This window comes from Dipodomys merriami, unplaced genomic scaffold, assembly GCF_024711535.1.
Source record: "Dipodomys merriami isolate MVZ:Mamm:240054 unplaced genomic scaffold, mDipMer1.0.p SCAF_4, whole genome shotgun sequence".
NCBI classification, from domain to species: domain Eukaryota; kingdom Metazoa; phylum Chordata; class Mammalia; order Rodentia; family Heteromyidae; genus Dipodomys; species Dipodomys merriami.
The window spans coordinates 71,198,499-71,214,798 of NW_027205603.1; the positions used below are offsets into that span (position 1 = coordinate 71,198,499).

Genomic DNA, 16,300 nt, shown 5'->3' on the forward strand with positions numbered 1-16,300 from the left:
ATGAATCCATATGTGCTGAAATAAAGGTAATGATGTTAGCACACATTAAGGAATAGATACATGCTGTGTCTATAGTGTGTGCTATTAGGAATGAAAATCATTAGGAGAAAATAAGACTGGAGTATGCCTGGTGACTGTGGAGATCAAGCACATTCCCCCTCTTTTGTACTGAGCAATTTCTGTGATATGGATACATATATATACATATATATAGCTATATTTACATATATATTTACTTATACATACATATAGTTATATATACATATATAGATAGATAGATGTTTTCTTACTAAGGTAAAACAAAATGGTATTCTTTTTTCATAAAAGTTGGTTAAAAGTAAAGATTTCTATGGTTCACTACATGCTTCTAACTGTATCTAATCTAATAAGCTATTGTTGGCAAAAACTCAGGGCTAAACTTGTTAAATCACTATTCTCTACTTCACATAAAACTATGTTTTTAATAATCTCTTAAATACATGGTTAATATGACTAAAGTAGGTAGAAGTATAATTATCAGAAAAGCTGCTATAATATCTAATAGACTGATTCTCAAGTATGTGCATGTGAAATCAAAATTAACAAAACATAAAGGAAAATATGTAGTTCTCTTACTAGAGATAAATGATAAAGTGAGAGCAACCTAAATATTCTTGATGTTTGGAATTCTCAGAGTATACTTGAATTTTGACTAGACTATATGCAGTAAAAAGTTTCTGAAAATTTTACTTAACTACATTCCATTATTTCCAGTAACCGTAATGACAGTTCTACTTTGTATCCTCATCACAGGATCTCATCAGATTGGCATCTATATGTCCAGGTTTTACCCTACTTCCCTTTTCATCACAAAATGTAACCAAGTTCAAGGACATTGAAAATATTTCACAAGTAATTTACAGAAGGACTCCATGACTTTAATGTATAAAAACATTAAGTAAGTGCTTTGCCACATTGCCATCTCATTTAACCACCCTTGAATACTATGAAGCTGAAATTATCCCAACCTCAAGATAGATTCAAAAAAAATAAAATAATCCTTCTTAAACTCCATTGTTGAAGATGCCAGGGCCAAATTTCAAAGCTTTGTCAATCCTACTTCAATATTTGACTTTCTTTCTCTACTTGCCATTTTCTAGAGAAGAAACTATTTGCTTCGTTTTTCTAAACAAATAGTACTTCAGACTCAGTGCACCTGAATACCACCGTGACAAAACAAAATAATAAAATAAAATAAAAACCCACTCTGAGTGCAATGAACATATTCAGGTTTTCTTCATGTCATTACACAAAATGCTTAAATTAATAATTCTAAGTTATTAAGATATAATGCAACAAGTATAATTTCCATATAGTACATATAAGTGACAATAGTTAAGCATTGATAACTAAACCGTATATGTTTGGGGCCCTCTTAGCTATAGTTACAATCACAGAAAATCTGAACCAACAAAGTATTTTTCTCATATATACACTTATAAAAGGAGAGTGAGTACTGAAGAATATGGGCAAACAAAAGTAGGTAGGAATGTCATTTGCTTATATTTTAAAGAAATTGGCACTAAAAAAAATCCCTTTTAAGAGGATAACTTCCTGAACAAAATTAACTAATAATCATTAAATTCATTTGGAAGACAATTTTCTTTTTTCCCTGTCTTTCCCTAAAGCTTACATACAGGTATTGTTAACCAATTAGTTTGATGACTTTTACTTAAAATGTATCAGATGCACACAAATCCTAGAATTTGGCCCTTTTATAATTTTTATTGCCCAGAGAAGTAATTAGTTTCCGGTTAACTACTTGTTTAAAATAAGCAGAGAGTTGGGCAGACAGAAGTCACTAGGGAGCTAGAGTATCAAGTAGTTGTAACCAGTTTACTCCCAACACACGGCCCTACAAATGCATGCTTACAAATGAAATCCACTAACTGACCTCTGGATCCTGTTAAAGAGATACCACAAGATGGTATTCTTTAGTCTCAGAAACAAGAGAGTTTAGGTAAACAGAAAAACGTTGAAGCAGAAATAATATCCTAAATATTAAGAAATTGAATTATTACCTTAAAATGAACCACAGTACCCTATAAAATGATATATACTTCACTGTAAACCTTTCTTTGCTTAAACATCTTCTACTTTCTAAGCATACTTATTCCCAATTGACATTTCTCAGAAGTTAAGGATTGTATATCCCTAAGTTAAAACTTGCAAATGTAATGGTTCTATGAAACTTGTGTTGTACTGCTGCCATCTGCTGGCTCCTGTGAAGATCAGAGAACTAGCAACGTCTAGACAGATTTTGTTAATCAAAATTTCCATTTTTGATTTTATAGTCTTTTTTATTTTACATGTGCATTGTGGCTTTGACTCAAAAAAGTTACTAGTCAATAGGATGGATATTACAACAGTCTGTTTTCTGCTATGCCATTAAAAAACATCACCCTCAGATCTCAGCCTCCTGAGTAGCTAGGATTACAGGGATGAGCCACCAGCACCTGGCTTCTCAGAAGTAATCTCCAACTGTCAAATACGTGCCAGTAAACTTCTTCCATTAAAAAATTTCATGTGGAAAAGACAAATATATAGAGCTTCATAGATGGGAAGAGTAGGAGGTAGGCCCTCCCTGCCGGGGCAGCTCCATGGAATCTTCCATAGTACAGAATTCTGTAGACAACATTGATCAGGTTGTCTTTTATTTTCACATGAAGACACAAAGGTCTCCAAACAAGCAGTGACTTGCCTGATGTTATAGAACTAGTAATGTCCATGCTAAGTGTAGGTCTAAAACAATACTTACTGCTAGGACAATAGTCTGCTAGGACTACTATCATGAAATACCATTGATTGGCCAGCATAAAGTAAGTTTGTCATAGTAATGAAGCTAAAAGTACCACACAGGTCTAGTCAGTCAATTGCTGGGGAAGGGTCTTTTCTTGGCTTGCAGATGCTACCTCCTTGCTGTGTCCCCTCATGTCTTTTACTTGGTCTGCACACATAGGCATCTCTCAATCTAATCAACAATCAAGACTGACTATTGCATAAGATATCAGAAACAATGTGATGCATTTTCCACATGTCCTTGATTTGGATTTCTTTATATAAAATAAGAATGATCATGAGGTGTTTCCAGAAGCAATTAGTTACCGAACATCAACAAAAGGGAAAGACATACCCTGAATGTGGGCAGCACCATCCAATCTTCCTGAACAAGTATATCTATTGCTGCTGCCACTTTCAATACACATTAGACAGATTCAACCTTTCACTTCTCACTCACACCAGTAACACTCTAAGCAGTTTTGAAGCCTTCAGCTTGGCTAGGACATCTTTAGTCCTTTCTCTGAGGCTCCTAACTCTTGAACTGAGCAGCAAATGGCTTCTCCAACATACAGATAACCATGGCTAGATTAACTAGCCTCCAATCAAGTAAGCCCATCTAATAAATTTTAAAATTATAATTTATAATATGTGTATATGTTCTATTAGTTCTGTTCCTTTAGAATTTTCTAAAGGTATTGTGAACTAAGGAAGTGGCTGTTGACAATATGGTTGAGAAGTTTTGGGAAAACATTTGGAAACATGAGCTAGAGAATGCCCAGAGCATAGATGATTCTGGTGTGAGCTCAGTAAAATGAAGACAGATAGGAATGTTGAGGTTTCATTAGGAAAAAAGATTCTGGGACATTCATGTTACATTGTGGGATAACACATCTACATTTTGTTCATGCCCTAAGACTTTGACTGACACCAAGCTTCAAAGTGATGGAATTATAATGAAGAAAATTTCAAGGCAGCTTAACATTGCTAGCTGCTTAGCATTGCTAGCTGCTTCTAGTCTAGTTTACAATGAGAAATAGAAACAAAAATCAGAGCAAAATAACATGAAAAACTTGCATATGGTCAGAAAAACCTGTGTAAGGGTGGAGCTAAGGAAGGCATGGTTTTAATATCACTAAAAAGAAATGAATGCAGTCATATTATTCAATGCATATATGTGAATATAGAATCAGAAAAATATAGAGTGAGAGAGGTTGGGATAGATGTGAAAATGCTGGAAGATGAACGATAGTTATAAACTGATTTCAATATAAATTGACAAATAACTTTTAGGGCATCTTAGGAATTACCTGCATAATGCAGAGTAAAAATTCCAAAGATCTGAAATCATTTAAAATCATTTTGGGACAGAGTTCAGCAGAGGCAAGAATCTTGCACACAGCCACCCCAAACTTTGTTTCTCAGGATTCAATTTATCCTGCTCAATAACAACAGGTACTTGCAGGCCACTGCAGCCAAGCCCCAAATTGTTTTGGTTATTGCTAGAGCTGGCAGCAGACTTTGGTGCTATCCACATAAAGCTGGCTTTACAGCATGATTTTGCAATCAATGTTTTATTGGAACACATCACTCTTTCATTTACAATCATCTATTGCTGTTTTTCTACTAAAACAGCAAAAGTAAATTGCCATGGCAAGAGACATGGCCCCACAAAGCCTAAAATATCTGCCCCTGTACAGAAAAAATTTACCAACCTTTGACATACAGGAAGTTCATAGCACATGTAATTACAATAGTAAATGGCATGAATATTCCAGAGGCAACAGAGGGAGGAGTTCAAGACATGCTTCCTTAATGATGATTAATTGGCTCTTTAAGTAAAGCTGCCTGCCACAGAATTGAGAATATGATCTGTGGAGGAAAAAAAAAAGCCTAGTAATAATAGGACATAGAGATGTTTAAAGAACTAGAAGAGTTTAGAATTGCTAAAGTGTAGTATGTAAGAGGTGGAAGACAAGGTTGGAAAGAAAGCATGTCAACTATATATGGCAAGACAAAAAGCTTATTGTACAAGAATACTCGTTTAGGGGTTGGAGGTGTGGCTGTTATAGAGCGACAGCCAATGAGCGAAAGCAACAGGTGTCTAGTTCAAGACCCAATTTCAGACCTAAAAGAAAGCAAAGCAAAGAATGTTTATACTTATGTTTAGCTACTATGAATTGCTCAGAGCCCTCATATTCTAAGCCTCTTTGGAAACACCTTTGCAGATGTAGCCAAAGTATGTGAGTTTACTTAGATTTTTCTTAGTCAAATCAAGTTGACAATGGGTTGATCATCATACTTACAAAAGCAAATAAAGAAAAACCCTCAGCACCTCAGGAAGGATAAACAAGAAACTAATAAGGAAGTTGCAGGGAAAATGTGAAGTAAAGACAAGAGAGATGAAAGATAAGCTCAGGGAGACTTTACTAACTATTTTTATAACTATATTTTTCAAAGTCACATGGATGCCTTGCCTCTACTAAAATTACATATTAAACGGTGTGGATATTAGCAAGGTACTAGCAGCTCATGCCTGTAATCCTAGCTACTTAGGAGGCTGAGATCTAAGGATTGTGGCTCAAAGCCAACCTGGGCAGGAAAGTCCATGAGGCTCTTATTGCCAATTAAGCATCAAAAAGGCCAGAAGTGGAATTGTGGTTCAAATGGTAGAGTACTAGCCATGAGCAAAAACCTTCAGGAACAGCACACAGGCCTTGAATTCAAGCTCCAGGATTGGCACACACGTGCACGCACGCTCACGCACACACACACACACAAAGTGTGCATTTGTCATGAAAAATATTAATTTAAGCAAAAAGTAGTGAGACAAGCAAATAAGATATTTTAAAGTTGCAATGAACAAAAGGGCTGGCAGAAACAGAAAGCAGTTAGGAAGCTATCAATGAATGGTTGTTTAAAGAAAATGCATTAATGATTTATTGTGGAGTTTACAATATGTGAAAAAGTTCAAAAATAACTCAATATATTAGAGGTAAAGTAAAAGGAACTACATTATTATAAAAATTTTATACAATAAATAGACCACATTTTTTAGACTGAGAATGCAATAAGAATTAACACTATAATCTGTACACTGACCATTTGAATTAGCAATACTAACAGACAGACACAAAGCCAAAAGAAAAAAAAAGTCAAATAAAATTTTTCTAAAACTTTTTCTAAAAGATCACTTAAGGGGCTGGGAGTGTGGCTTAGTGGTAGAGTGCTTGCCTAGCATGCTTGAAGCTCTAGGTTCAATTCCTCAGTACTACATAAACAGAAAAAGACAGAAGTAGTGGTGTAGCTCAGATGGTAGAGTGCTAGCCTTGAGCAAAGGAAGCTCAGGGACAGTGCCCAGGCCCTGAGTTCAAGCCCCAGGATTGGCAAAAAAAAAAAATCAGTTAAGAAACTCCACAAAAGGTTGTAACAAAGAAAGTGAAGCAAACAAAGTCACAAAGAACTGACATGATAAACTAAAATAGAAATACCAAGACTGCAACATGAATATCAGTAATTAAGGTAAATATAACTACACTAAGCCCTTCCAATTGAAAGACAAACATTGCCACTATCGAGCCAAATACTTTAAAAATAGGAATACTGCCAAGTGTTGGTGGCTCATGCCTGTAAGCCTAACTACTCAGGAAGCTGAGATTTGGAGTGTGCAGTTCAAAGCCAGCCCAGGCAGGAAAGTCCAAGAGACTTTTTTTTTTTTTTTTTTTTTGGGTCCGGTCATGGGGCCTGAACTCTGGGCCTGGGCCTGTCCCTCAGCTCTTCAGCTCAAGGCTAGCGCTCTACCACTTAAGCCACAGTGCCACTTCCGGCTTTTTTCTTTTTGCTTATGTGGTGCTGAGGAATCGAACTCAGGGCCTCGAGCATGCAAGGCAAGCGCTCTACCACTGAGCCACCTTCCCAGCCCCTCCAAGAGACTTTTATCTCTAATTAACCACCAGAAAACCAGAAGTGGCACAGTGGTTCAAAGTGATAGAACACTAACCTTGAGCAAAAGAACTCAAGGGACAGTGCCCAGGCCTGGAGTTAAGCTGGATGAACAACAAAATAAAATAAAATAAAATAAATAAAAATAACAATACTGATAAGCTAAAAGAAAAAGGAAAGAAAAATAATACATACTAATTTTAAAAACAAAAATAACTAGAGCTGGGAAGGTGGCTCAGTGGTAGAGCGCTTGCCTTGCATGCCTGAGGCCCTGGGTTCAATTCCTCAGCACCACATAAGCAAAAAGAAAAAAGCCGGAAGTGGTGCTGTGGCTCAAGTGGTAGAGCGCTAGCCTTGAGCTGAAGAACTGAGGGACAGCACCCAGGCCCAGAGCTCAAGCCCCATGACCGGACCCCCCCACCCAAAAAAAAAAAAAATTTCACAATAACCTATTTACAGATAAATATTTCATGTTAAAGGTCAATTCATAGTGGACCAAGCAAATCTGAATGTTTGTGGTCAATTAACATAGTTAAAACTACATAATGCAAAAATTAACTAAAAGTAAAAACAGACAAATTCATTATTATAGTTGAGGATAGTATGTCACATAAGAAAAACAGCCTGAACAAGTACATTAATACTAATATATAATTTCCAGTTGCCTAGTGGTAGGAGTAAAAAGGTATAAATAATTATAAATTAACAGCAAAAGAAAATAAAAGTGAATTAAACAGATACAGAATCTCACATACACTAATGAAAGGATTCCATTCAGTAAAAGCATGTGTACCTTAATTCCCTTGGATATTAGATCCCCAAAGATAAGTTTAAAGGATCAATTAATTGGTAAGTTACTATATCACATATATTTTTCTTACCAGCATCACTGTTAAATTCATGATTCTTCCAAGGTTATCAATGTAGTAGACACTATCTTGGTACCATGAATCATGGTGTAGGTAATTATACATTCCAAAAGCATGCATGTGGTCCAAGGTATATTGATCATCTCGAAGTTTTACTTCTGCCACAGCTGAAATACAAAAAAGCAAAGAAATAAACACAATCAATCATCAAGTATTTTACCTCAGATCATTCTTTTCTGCAGAATGACTACAAGGCAAAGAAACTGACCAATACCAATGACATTAGCTATCAGAGAATTCACTATATGATTCACTCAAAGATAATTTCTGGGTACCTGTCAGGTAATGTGTATAGAGGACAGTAAATAAAACAGTACAGTCAAGCCTTTATAGAATTTAGAATGTAGAGGGCATTTTATGCCTTAGCTCTCTTTTCTTTAAGTCACCTCTCGTAATTATGAATAAGAGAAATTACAGAAAAAAAGACTTTCCAGTGGACAAATAATAAACCTACTTTCATAAATTTTTATTGATCGTTATCACACATTAAAGAATAAAGAGAATGTCTTTATATACCATTATGTAAATAAAAGTAAATATAAACTGATTCCTTCAATAACTTACAAAACAGTATTCTCCACTACTTCCAAATCTCTGCAATAATCTTGTCCTTTCATGAAGGTAAGAAGTCTTTTTTTTAATGTTTTTTATTGTAAAAATAGTGTACAGAGGGGTTACAGTTACATGAGTAAAGTAATGAGTACATTTCCTATTGAACACTGTTACCTCTTCCCTTGTTTTTCCCCTACCATCCCTTTCCTCCCCACCTCCCCAATTCCTCCTTCCCTCCCCCACATTGTAAAGAAATCTTATAGCTTAAGGCCTATGATCTAGAATTAACTACAGTCTCAGTAAGATGGATGGATGGGTGGACGGACTGATGGACAGATAGACATACAGGAATGTCTATACACTGAGCCAATACATTACCTTAAAATAATGCTTACTTTGGGGTACTCTAATTGCAACTATTTTTTTCTTTCTTCAGGATATTCATCTTTCCTACTTCTAATACTTAAGTTCCAGATAACTTGATTTATTCACTCATTTCCTTAGTAAATATTTAATAGGCACCAATAACACAGTGATGAGCAATAAGTATACACAGTCTTAGCATTTTTCCAGTAAGAAAATGGAGAATAACTAATGCTATAAATGTTACATAATTTATCTAAGTTTAATATAATTATAGTGATGCAATTAAGAAAAATTAGTAACATAAGATCACATAAAATAGTGAGTTAATCTACTTGGAGAGATTAATGAAAGCTTTTTTCTAAGAATTGAGCAAAGACTTAAGAGGGATGGAAAAATAAGGATTATCTACATTTCCACATACATTCATCTACTTATTCTAGGCAAAAGGAAAATTACGCAAAATTAGGGGAAACATATTCAAAATGCAAAAAGAAAGCCATACTGGCTATGTACAGAAAAAGAACAGATAGAGATGAATGAAGCCCAGATATGGACAGGAGTTTAATCATGAAATGCCTTATCTTTGTTCCTTATTGATAAATTTATTGTAATAAGAATTCATTATTTTTAAGCAGGAGAATAATGTTCAGATTTAAACTCCCAAAAAAGTGTTTACCATTACAATGTGGAAAAAAAAACTGGAACAAAACCAGAAATATTCGAGAGGTAAAATCATAATTTAATGAGAGTTGATAGAGATTAAGGAAATTTGCTGTCTAACTTGAAAAAGTGTTTATAAGGAATGGTTAGAAATACATATTATTTTGATTAGGAGGAAATAATGATCAACTCTTGGTCTTCTAGCACCACTGTGTGGATGAAACTTGATAATACAAAATTATGCTTAACAATAGTAGGCCAAAGTAGTTATATTAAACAATAATGTTAAAAATCATTTTCGTCTGGGCTGGGATGTAGTTCAGTGGCAAAGCGCTTGGTTAGCAAGCGCAACGTCCTGGGTTCAATCCCCAGTACCAAAAAAAAAAAAAATCATTTTCGTCACATCTGAGCAAAGAACTGTGGCTAATCTTGGACAAAGTAGAAGTTTTTTAGCTTTTCCCCTTATTATAACTGCTCATCTGCATAGTATAGGGTATCTAAAAGCTTACTATTTTCTAAAACCTACTATTTTGTACTAATTCTGTTGGGTATGCTGGAGGCAAGGATGAATGGTAAAAGTACCTGTCTAGAAAATGGGAGGCCATGAGTTCAAACCTCATTAGAGAGAGAGGGAGAGGAAGGGGGGATAGGGAGAGGGGAAGAAAAAGGAAAGAGGAGGAGGCCAGGGAGGAGGAGAGAAGGGAAAAGGAGAGGGGGAGAAGGAAAAGGGGAGAGGGTAGAGAGAAGGAAAAAGGGCGGGAGGGAAGGAGGGAGAGAAAGACAAACACAGAGAGAGAAGGGGGGAAAAGGGTGGGGGCTGTTTTGTACCCTAAATAAGAAATGAAAAGTTGTACCTGCTATAAAGACAGAGGAAGCAGATAGAGATGAAAGAAAAAACAGTGTCCAGGATATGGCACAGTCTTTTATATAATGAGTTTAGGGTCAAACAAGGAGTATTCTTTGCTCAAATCCTAATAAAATCTCAAAAACTACAGGTTTTTAATAGGAAAGAGAACTACCAAGTTCTCAAAGAGCCTCAAAATCTATAGCTTTTGCTGGGTAATGGTGAGGCTGAGATCTGGAGACAGTGGTTCAAGGCCAAGGGCCAGGGTAGAGAAGTTAAAAGTTCATCCACACTCCATATAACCAGCCGGCCAGCCATATGGACATACTCTGAAGTAAAACAGATCCAATTCCAATTTTAATGCTATTTATTATTATTTGTTTTCTCAAAATATACTATTACATTGAACCAGATGAAATGCCAGTGTTCAACTCTTGTCACCAATTAAATGACTCAACCAAATATGTACACAGTATAATAGTTTGAAAAAGATGAAAGAAGCAATGAACATTAACTGAATAAAGATCACTTCTTAAACCTTACATCTTTTAGAACCAACTCAATAAGTCCTCTTCTCCTATTTGCTTTTGTATAATATTAAAATGAAAAAGTACAATTCTTGTTAATAAGTTCTGAAGCAAGACTCATGGAATAGAGAAGACCCAAGCTCCCATGAAACTATTTTATATGGAGTTTGTGTGATTACAACATTATCTTATCTTCCTCCTTATGGGTAGCTATGAGATTTATGATTACAGGATCCCTCCCTCCTTTTACTCAGGTGATAGCCTAAATCTTTTTGTCCATTTGTTCTTTTTTTTTTTTTTTTTTAATGTGTATGTGTATGCTAGTACTAGGGCTTGAACTTAAAGCCTGAGCACTGTTACTAAGCATTTTTGCTCAAGGCTATTGCTCTACTACTAGAGCCACAGCTCCACTTCAGGCTTTAAGGTAATTAATTAGAGAAACAGTCATGGACTTTCCAGTCTGAGCTGGCTTCAGATTGCATTCCTCAGACCTCAGCCTCATGAGTAGCTAGGATGATAATTGTGAGCTGGGCCCCAGTGCCAACAGATAACCTAAATATTAGCTTTTCTTCTCTCTGCTGGGAGCTGGGGAGATTTGGGGGTGGAGGGGAGAGACTACCTAGATCACTATAAAACCTGTGCCAGGATTAGTCTGTTAAATTAGCTAATCTTTTTCATCCCCTCCTTTTCTGGTTTCCTTCCTGGTAAAATTTCATGTGTTTACCCTATGGAATTGGCATATAATGTAATGGATCAAGAAAATGTAGTAAATATACACAATGGAGTTCTATGCTTCCACCAGAAAGAACGGCATTTCTTCATTTGTAAGGAAATGAAAAGACTGGGAAAAATTCATAGTAAGTGAAGTAAGACAGACCCAAAGAAACATAGGCTGCCTGGTTTCCCTCACCTTAAAAAATGATGCTAATAGAAATTAAGTACAAGATATGGAAACACGTGTTTTTTTTTCTTAATGTACTGTATACAGTTATTTCTTTTTTTGTCTTTATTTTTCCATTGGCTTACCTGCTGTTGACATTTTTTTTATTTCATTACCCTTTGTACTGTATATAAGTTTATCGGATTTGGGGAAAGAAAGGGAAATCATAGAAATGGTGGGACAAAAGACAAAGGGTGAACCAATGCAACAGTGATATTCACAATACTTTACAATTAGGGGGAGGATAGCAGGAGAAAATGAGGAGGTAACAATGTTCAACAAGAATTGTACTCATGGGGCTAGGAAGGTGGCTCAGTGGTAGAGTGCTTGCCTTGCATGCTTGAGGCCCTGGGTTCCATTCCTCAGCACCCCATAAGCAGAAAAAAAAAAGCCGGTGCTGTGGCTCAAGCGGTAGAGCACTAGCCTTGAGCTAAGGAGCTGAGGGACAGCGCCCAGGCCCAGAGTTCAGGCCCCACGACCAGACCCCCCCCCAAAAAAAAAGAATTGTACTCATTTCTTACTACCTACTATATCACCTTTACAATAAAAAAAAAATTAAACAAAGAATGATAAGTACTGATTTCCCTGTTCCTCTTCTCTTTTCCAAGGTTAATTCTCCCATATATGTTTGCAATTCTACCTCTTATCAGAGATAATATCCTTTCCCCTGGCTCCCCTTTTCCTTCATTTAACTATGGTGAAATGTTTCTTTGTCTCTGTCTCTGTGTGTATGTGTATGTGTGTATGTGTGTGTGCCTGTCTCTCTTTCTCACACACACACATACACACACACACACACACACACACACACACACACACTTGCAAACATGTGCATAAAACACAAAGAAACACATTAGAAACAACTAATAAGTAAAATAAATGATACAAAATTACATTAAACAATAGCCTCCAAGAACTAGCTATCAGGCAGTGAAGACTAGTGATCCTTAAAGAGACCATAAATAATGTGAACCGTACTGTGTCCCAGGATATTGCCTTGAAAAATTTCCAGGACATACACCGGGCGCTGGTGGCTCACGCCTGTAATCCTAGCTACTCAGGAGGCTGAGATCTGAGGATCGCGGTTCAAAGCCAGCCCAGGCAGGAGAGACCGTGAGACTCCTATCTCCAATAAACCACCAGGAAACCGGAAGTGGCGCTGTAGCTCAAGTGGTAGAGCTCTCACCTTGAGCTGAGGAGCTGAGGGACAGCGCCCAGGCCCGACCAAAAAAAAAAAAAATTCCAGGACACAACACAAAGAGAAGAAACTGAGGTCAAATTTAGCAAAATCTTTAAGTTGAAGATACTGATTTTAAAATCTGTAGCAGAAGGGAAAGCTGCCCAGAAAGAACCTTGGAGATATGAAGAGGATCCCTCTCAAGGACTTAACCCAGTACCAAGGTCATGTGTTTGTGGAAACCATCTGAGACAAAAAACATTTGAAGCTGGCACTGGTGGTTCATGCCAGTAATCCTAACTACTTAAGAGACTGAGATCTGAGGATCCAGGTTCAAAGCCAGCCTAGGCAGGAACATCTATGAGACTCATCTCCAATTAATCACCAAAAAACCAGAAGTGACATTGTGGCTCACTACCCTTGGCTGAAGAGCTCAGGGACAGCGCCCAGGCCCAGAGTTCAAGCCCCAAGACCAACAAACACACACACACACACACACACACACACACACACACACACACACACACACACACACACACACACACACACACACACACACACACACACACACACACACACACACACACACACACACACCAGGCCCAGAGTTCAAGCCCCAAGACCAACAAACACACACACACACACACACACACACACACACACACACACACACACACACACACACACACTTGAAAGGATTAGATAGTACAGTGCTGGCCACAACAGGTTAGGAAGGAACTATGCCCAACAGATAAAATAAAAACAAACAAACAAAACATGTAATTTATGGAATACTGAGCAGAGCACACAGGTTAGTCTTGCCTTGACAGCATTTACAAATATCCCCAGTCTAAGCACCATTCTAGAGCAGCCCAACAAAACATAAAAGCAAGACTCAATGAAATTAGTTTCCAAACAATTGAATTATATTTCCCAAAGAGCTAAGGAGATTATAAGAATGCAAAAATATCCTCCACTCACTCAACTTATTGAATACTAGTATGTGTCAAGAACTAAGGACAGCATAGTAAGAGAAACACCATAGAGTTTTCATAGAAGTCTCAGTATAATACTAATCAAATAAACATAAAATTAAAAGCTACACTTACAGTCTTGCAATAAGAGGGAAGAGGTTCTAAAGTGAAATCAGGAAAGCTGTTAAGGAGCCTACTATATTTTAGGAATGCAAAAACTATGATTTGGATGAGAATGTAGGTACCCTAATTTGGAACTCGGGGCATTTATGGATAAATTGGATGAGATCTAAACAAATGCATTGAAAATAACTCCAACAGGAACAATTATACAGATCTGTACTAGCAGTCCCAATTTTTATACCTTCTGGAGTATCCTTTAGTACAATCATCCCACACTGAATCTAGGTTTGATATTTGACTTGTTTTGGGGAATGGTACAGTAACAAATGTGAAGTAAACAGCACTTACGTGCTGTTATGTGCTAGGGCAACAAGCCTGCACTAGCCTGCTACTGGATGAGTCAAGTGGAGATCATCTGAAATCATCTTAAACAGGCAGAACCCCAACATAGGAGAAAGTCTAGTCAAAAAGAGAACTGCCTAGCACACCCATAAATGAACCAAGATGCAAGAATGAGCTTTGCCAGAACTGGAACAACCACCAAGCTGACCTGTAGATTGGTAAGCAACAATAATCCTTTCATATTGAACAACTAAATTCTGGGTTTGGGTTTGAATGCATTAACTAACTAAACATGGTAGTATTGTTTTTTGATTTGGAGACGAAAACAAAACAAAAATCATTTGGGAGAGGGAAAAGAAAGAAATGAAAGGCATCTAAAGAAAGTTCATCTTCTCTCATGAGTCAACTCCAGTTTGCCTATCCTTGCAAGTTCAATGAGAGTATCAACTCTTTCAGGAATCTTTCTCGGATTTCTACAGGCTGCTTTAGGAAAGACGCTCAAGTTTTACCACTGCATGTTGTACACATACTGTTAGCCTTTCCTTCTCCATGTTCTTACCCAGTCTGCCCACCTTATATCTTCAGCAAAAAAGCAAAAGCAGCCTTCCCCACAGGTGACACAGACTTATACCTAAAAACAGACGATGCAGGTAGTTGCCAACTTCAAATGGCATGAAGTTTTCCTCTCCTTTGTTTGTTCAGCTACTATAAATGTTAACCCTTTCCACAACAGTGTCCCACATGAACATAGCCTTATAAAAATGTGCTGTTGCTCCTCCCAGCTGCTACTCTTGCCTACCTGCTACTCTCTTCCTTTGTATGTGACCAAGTGTTTGAGTGATTTTCGTGGGGAAGCCTTTCACATTCCTACCACCGCCTTCTCACATTATAATTATTTAAACTTTTCTTCCTGTTATGTAATACTCACCTTGATATCCTCAAAATGTATCTCGACACTGGCCTGCGATATTTCTGAATTTAATCAACAAATTAATAAACACTTGTTTGATACAGTAACACGTACTGACCCTGACCAGTATTTCTCCAAGTGTGATCTACCAACAGGCATCAGAATCAGCTGGGGCCTGCACTAAAAAGTTCGTATCTCTGGCCAGTCATGAAAATAAAGCTGTACGTAGTGAAAACAGGATGGGAACATTCCAGCCAACCCCACACAAACAAAACAAGCACAAGTGTTGTGACTACATCACTCCCCCTCACAAACTTCGTAGCGATGACCGCGAGGGCACCCGTCCTGAGGGTCGCGGGACCTGGACACTCGAAAATGACAGAACTGGAATATAGGAGAATTTCTCTCACAAGAAATGGCTCTGCGTCAGAGGAAACAACTGGGGACTGACCAAGGAGGCGTGGCTTTTCAGGGAACACGTTTATAAACGAGGTGCTCGGAGTTGGAACGAGGTCCAGCACTTTCTCCCCAGCAGGGCCAGGCCTGGGATGCGCAGACTGACAGCGGGGTCCCAGGCAACACAGCCGCGTGCCAGACCTCTGAACCCGACGGGCCAAGAGGAGCGGGAGGACGCAAAGGGGGGACTCGCGAGGGTCCTGGGATGGACACCGTTCTCCAGGGACGGCCACCTTGGGTGCACCCCAGCCGAGCAGGCCGTAAGGGCGGCCACGGTGACCCTGCCTGCCCTAGTCAGAGAGAAAACGCGGGAAAGGTCAGGGGGTGCAGCGGAAAGGGGGGGGCACCCAGGGCCTGGGGGAGCCGCCACTTCCCACCTGCGTCAAGCTCCAGCTGATAACACGGTAGCGGCTCGAGAGACAACTTGTAACCCTCGAAGCGGGGATCCAGCAGAGGCCTCTTCACCCGTAGGGAACAATTAGCCGCCACCTCCATCGCTTGCTAGAGTCTCGGCCTGAGAACTAATAGAGCTCTGGTTGAAAGGTCCGCGCCGGCTCCGGGAACGGAGGCTGGGGAGCCGGCGTGGTTCCCATCCCAGCACACACTGCGGCGCAAAGTGCATACCGGGAAGTGTAGTGTTCGTGTGAGGGAGGGGGAGCGGACTCTGATGCATTCGGGGCTATGTAGTTTTCTAAGGGCTTGTCGCCCCGGCATGAGGGCCGGATCTGGACTCACTTACCC

At 38.4% G+C, this 16,300-nt stretch overlaps 1 protein-coding gene across 2 annotated transcripts in view; it reads right to left on the reverse strand.

The window, feature by feature from the left end:
* Positions 1-16,147, reverse strand: part of Nudcd1 (NudC domain containing 1) — a 60,865-nt gene extending 44,718 nt beyond the window's left edge. For both annotated transcript variants that reach the window (XM_069991264.1, XM_069991263.1), the window contains exons 1-2: positions 15,937-16,147; positions 7,641-7,795 (exon numbers count right to left, since the gene is read on the reverse strand). In XM_069991264.1, the coding sequence (XP_069847365.1) occupies positions 7,641-7,795; positions 15,937-16,054 (273 nt within the window). In that variant the 5' untranslated portion in view covers positions 16,055-16,147. The remainder of the gene's footprint in view (positions 1-7,640; positions 7,796-15,936) is intronic.
* Positions 16,148-16,300: the final 153 nt, after the last annotated feature.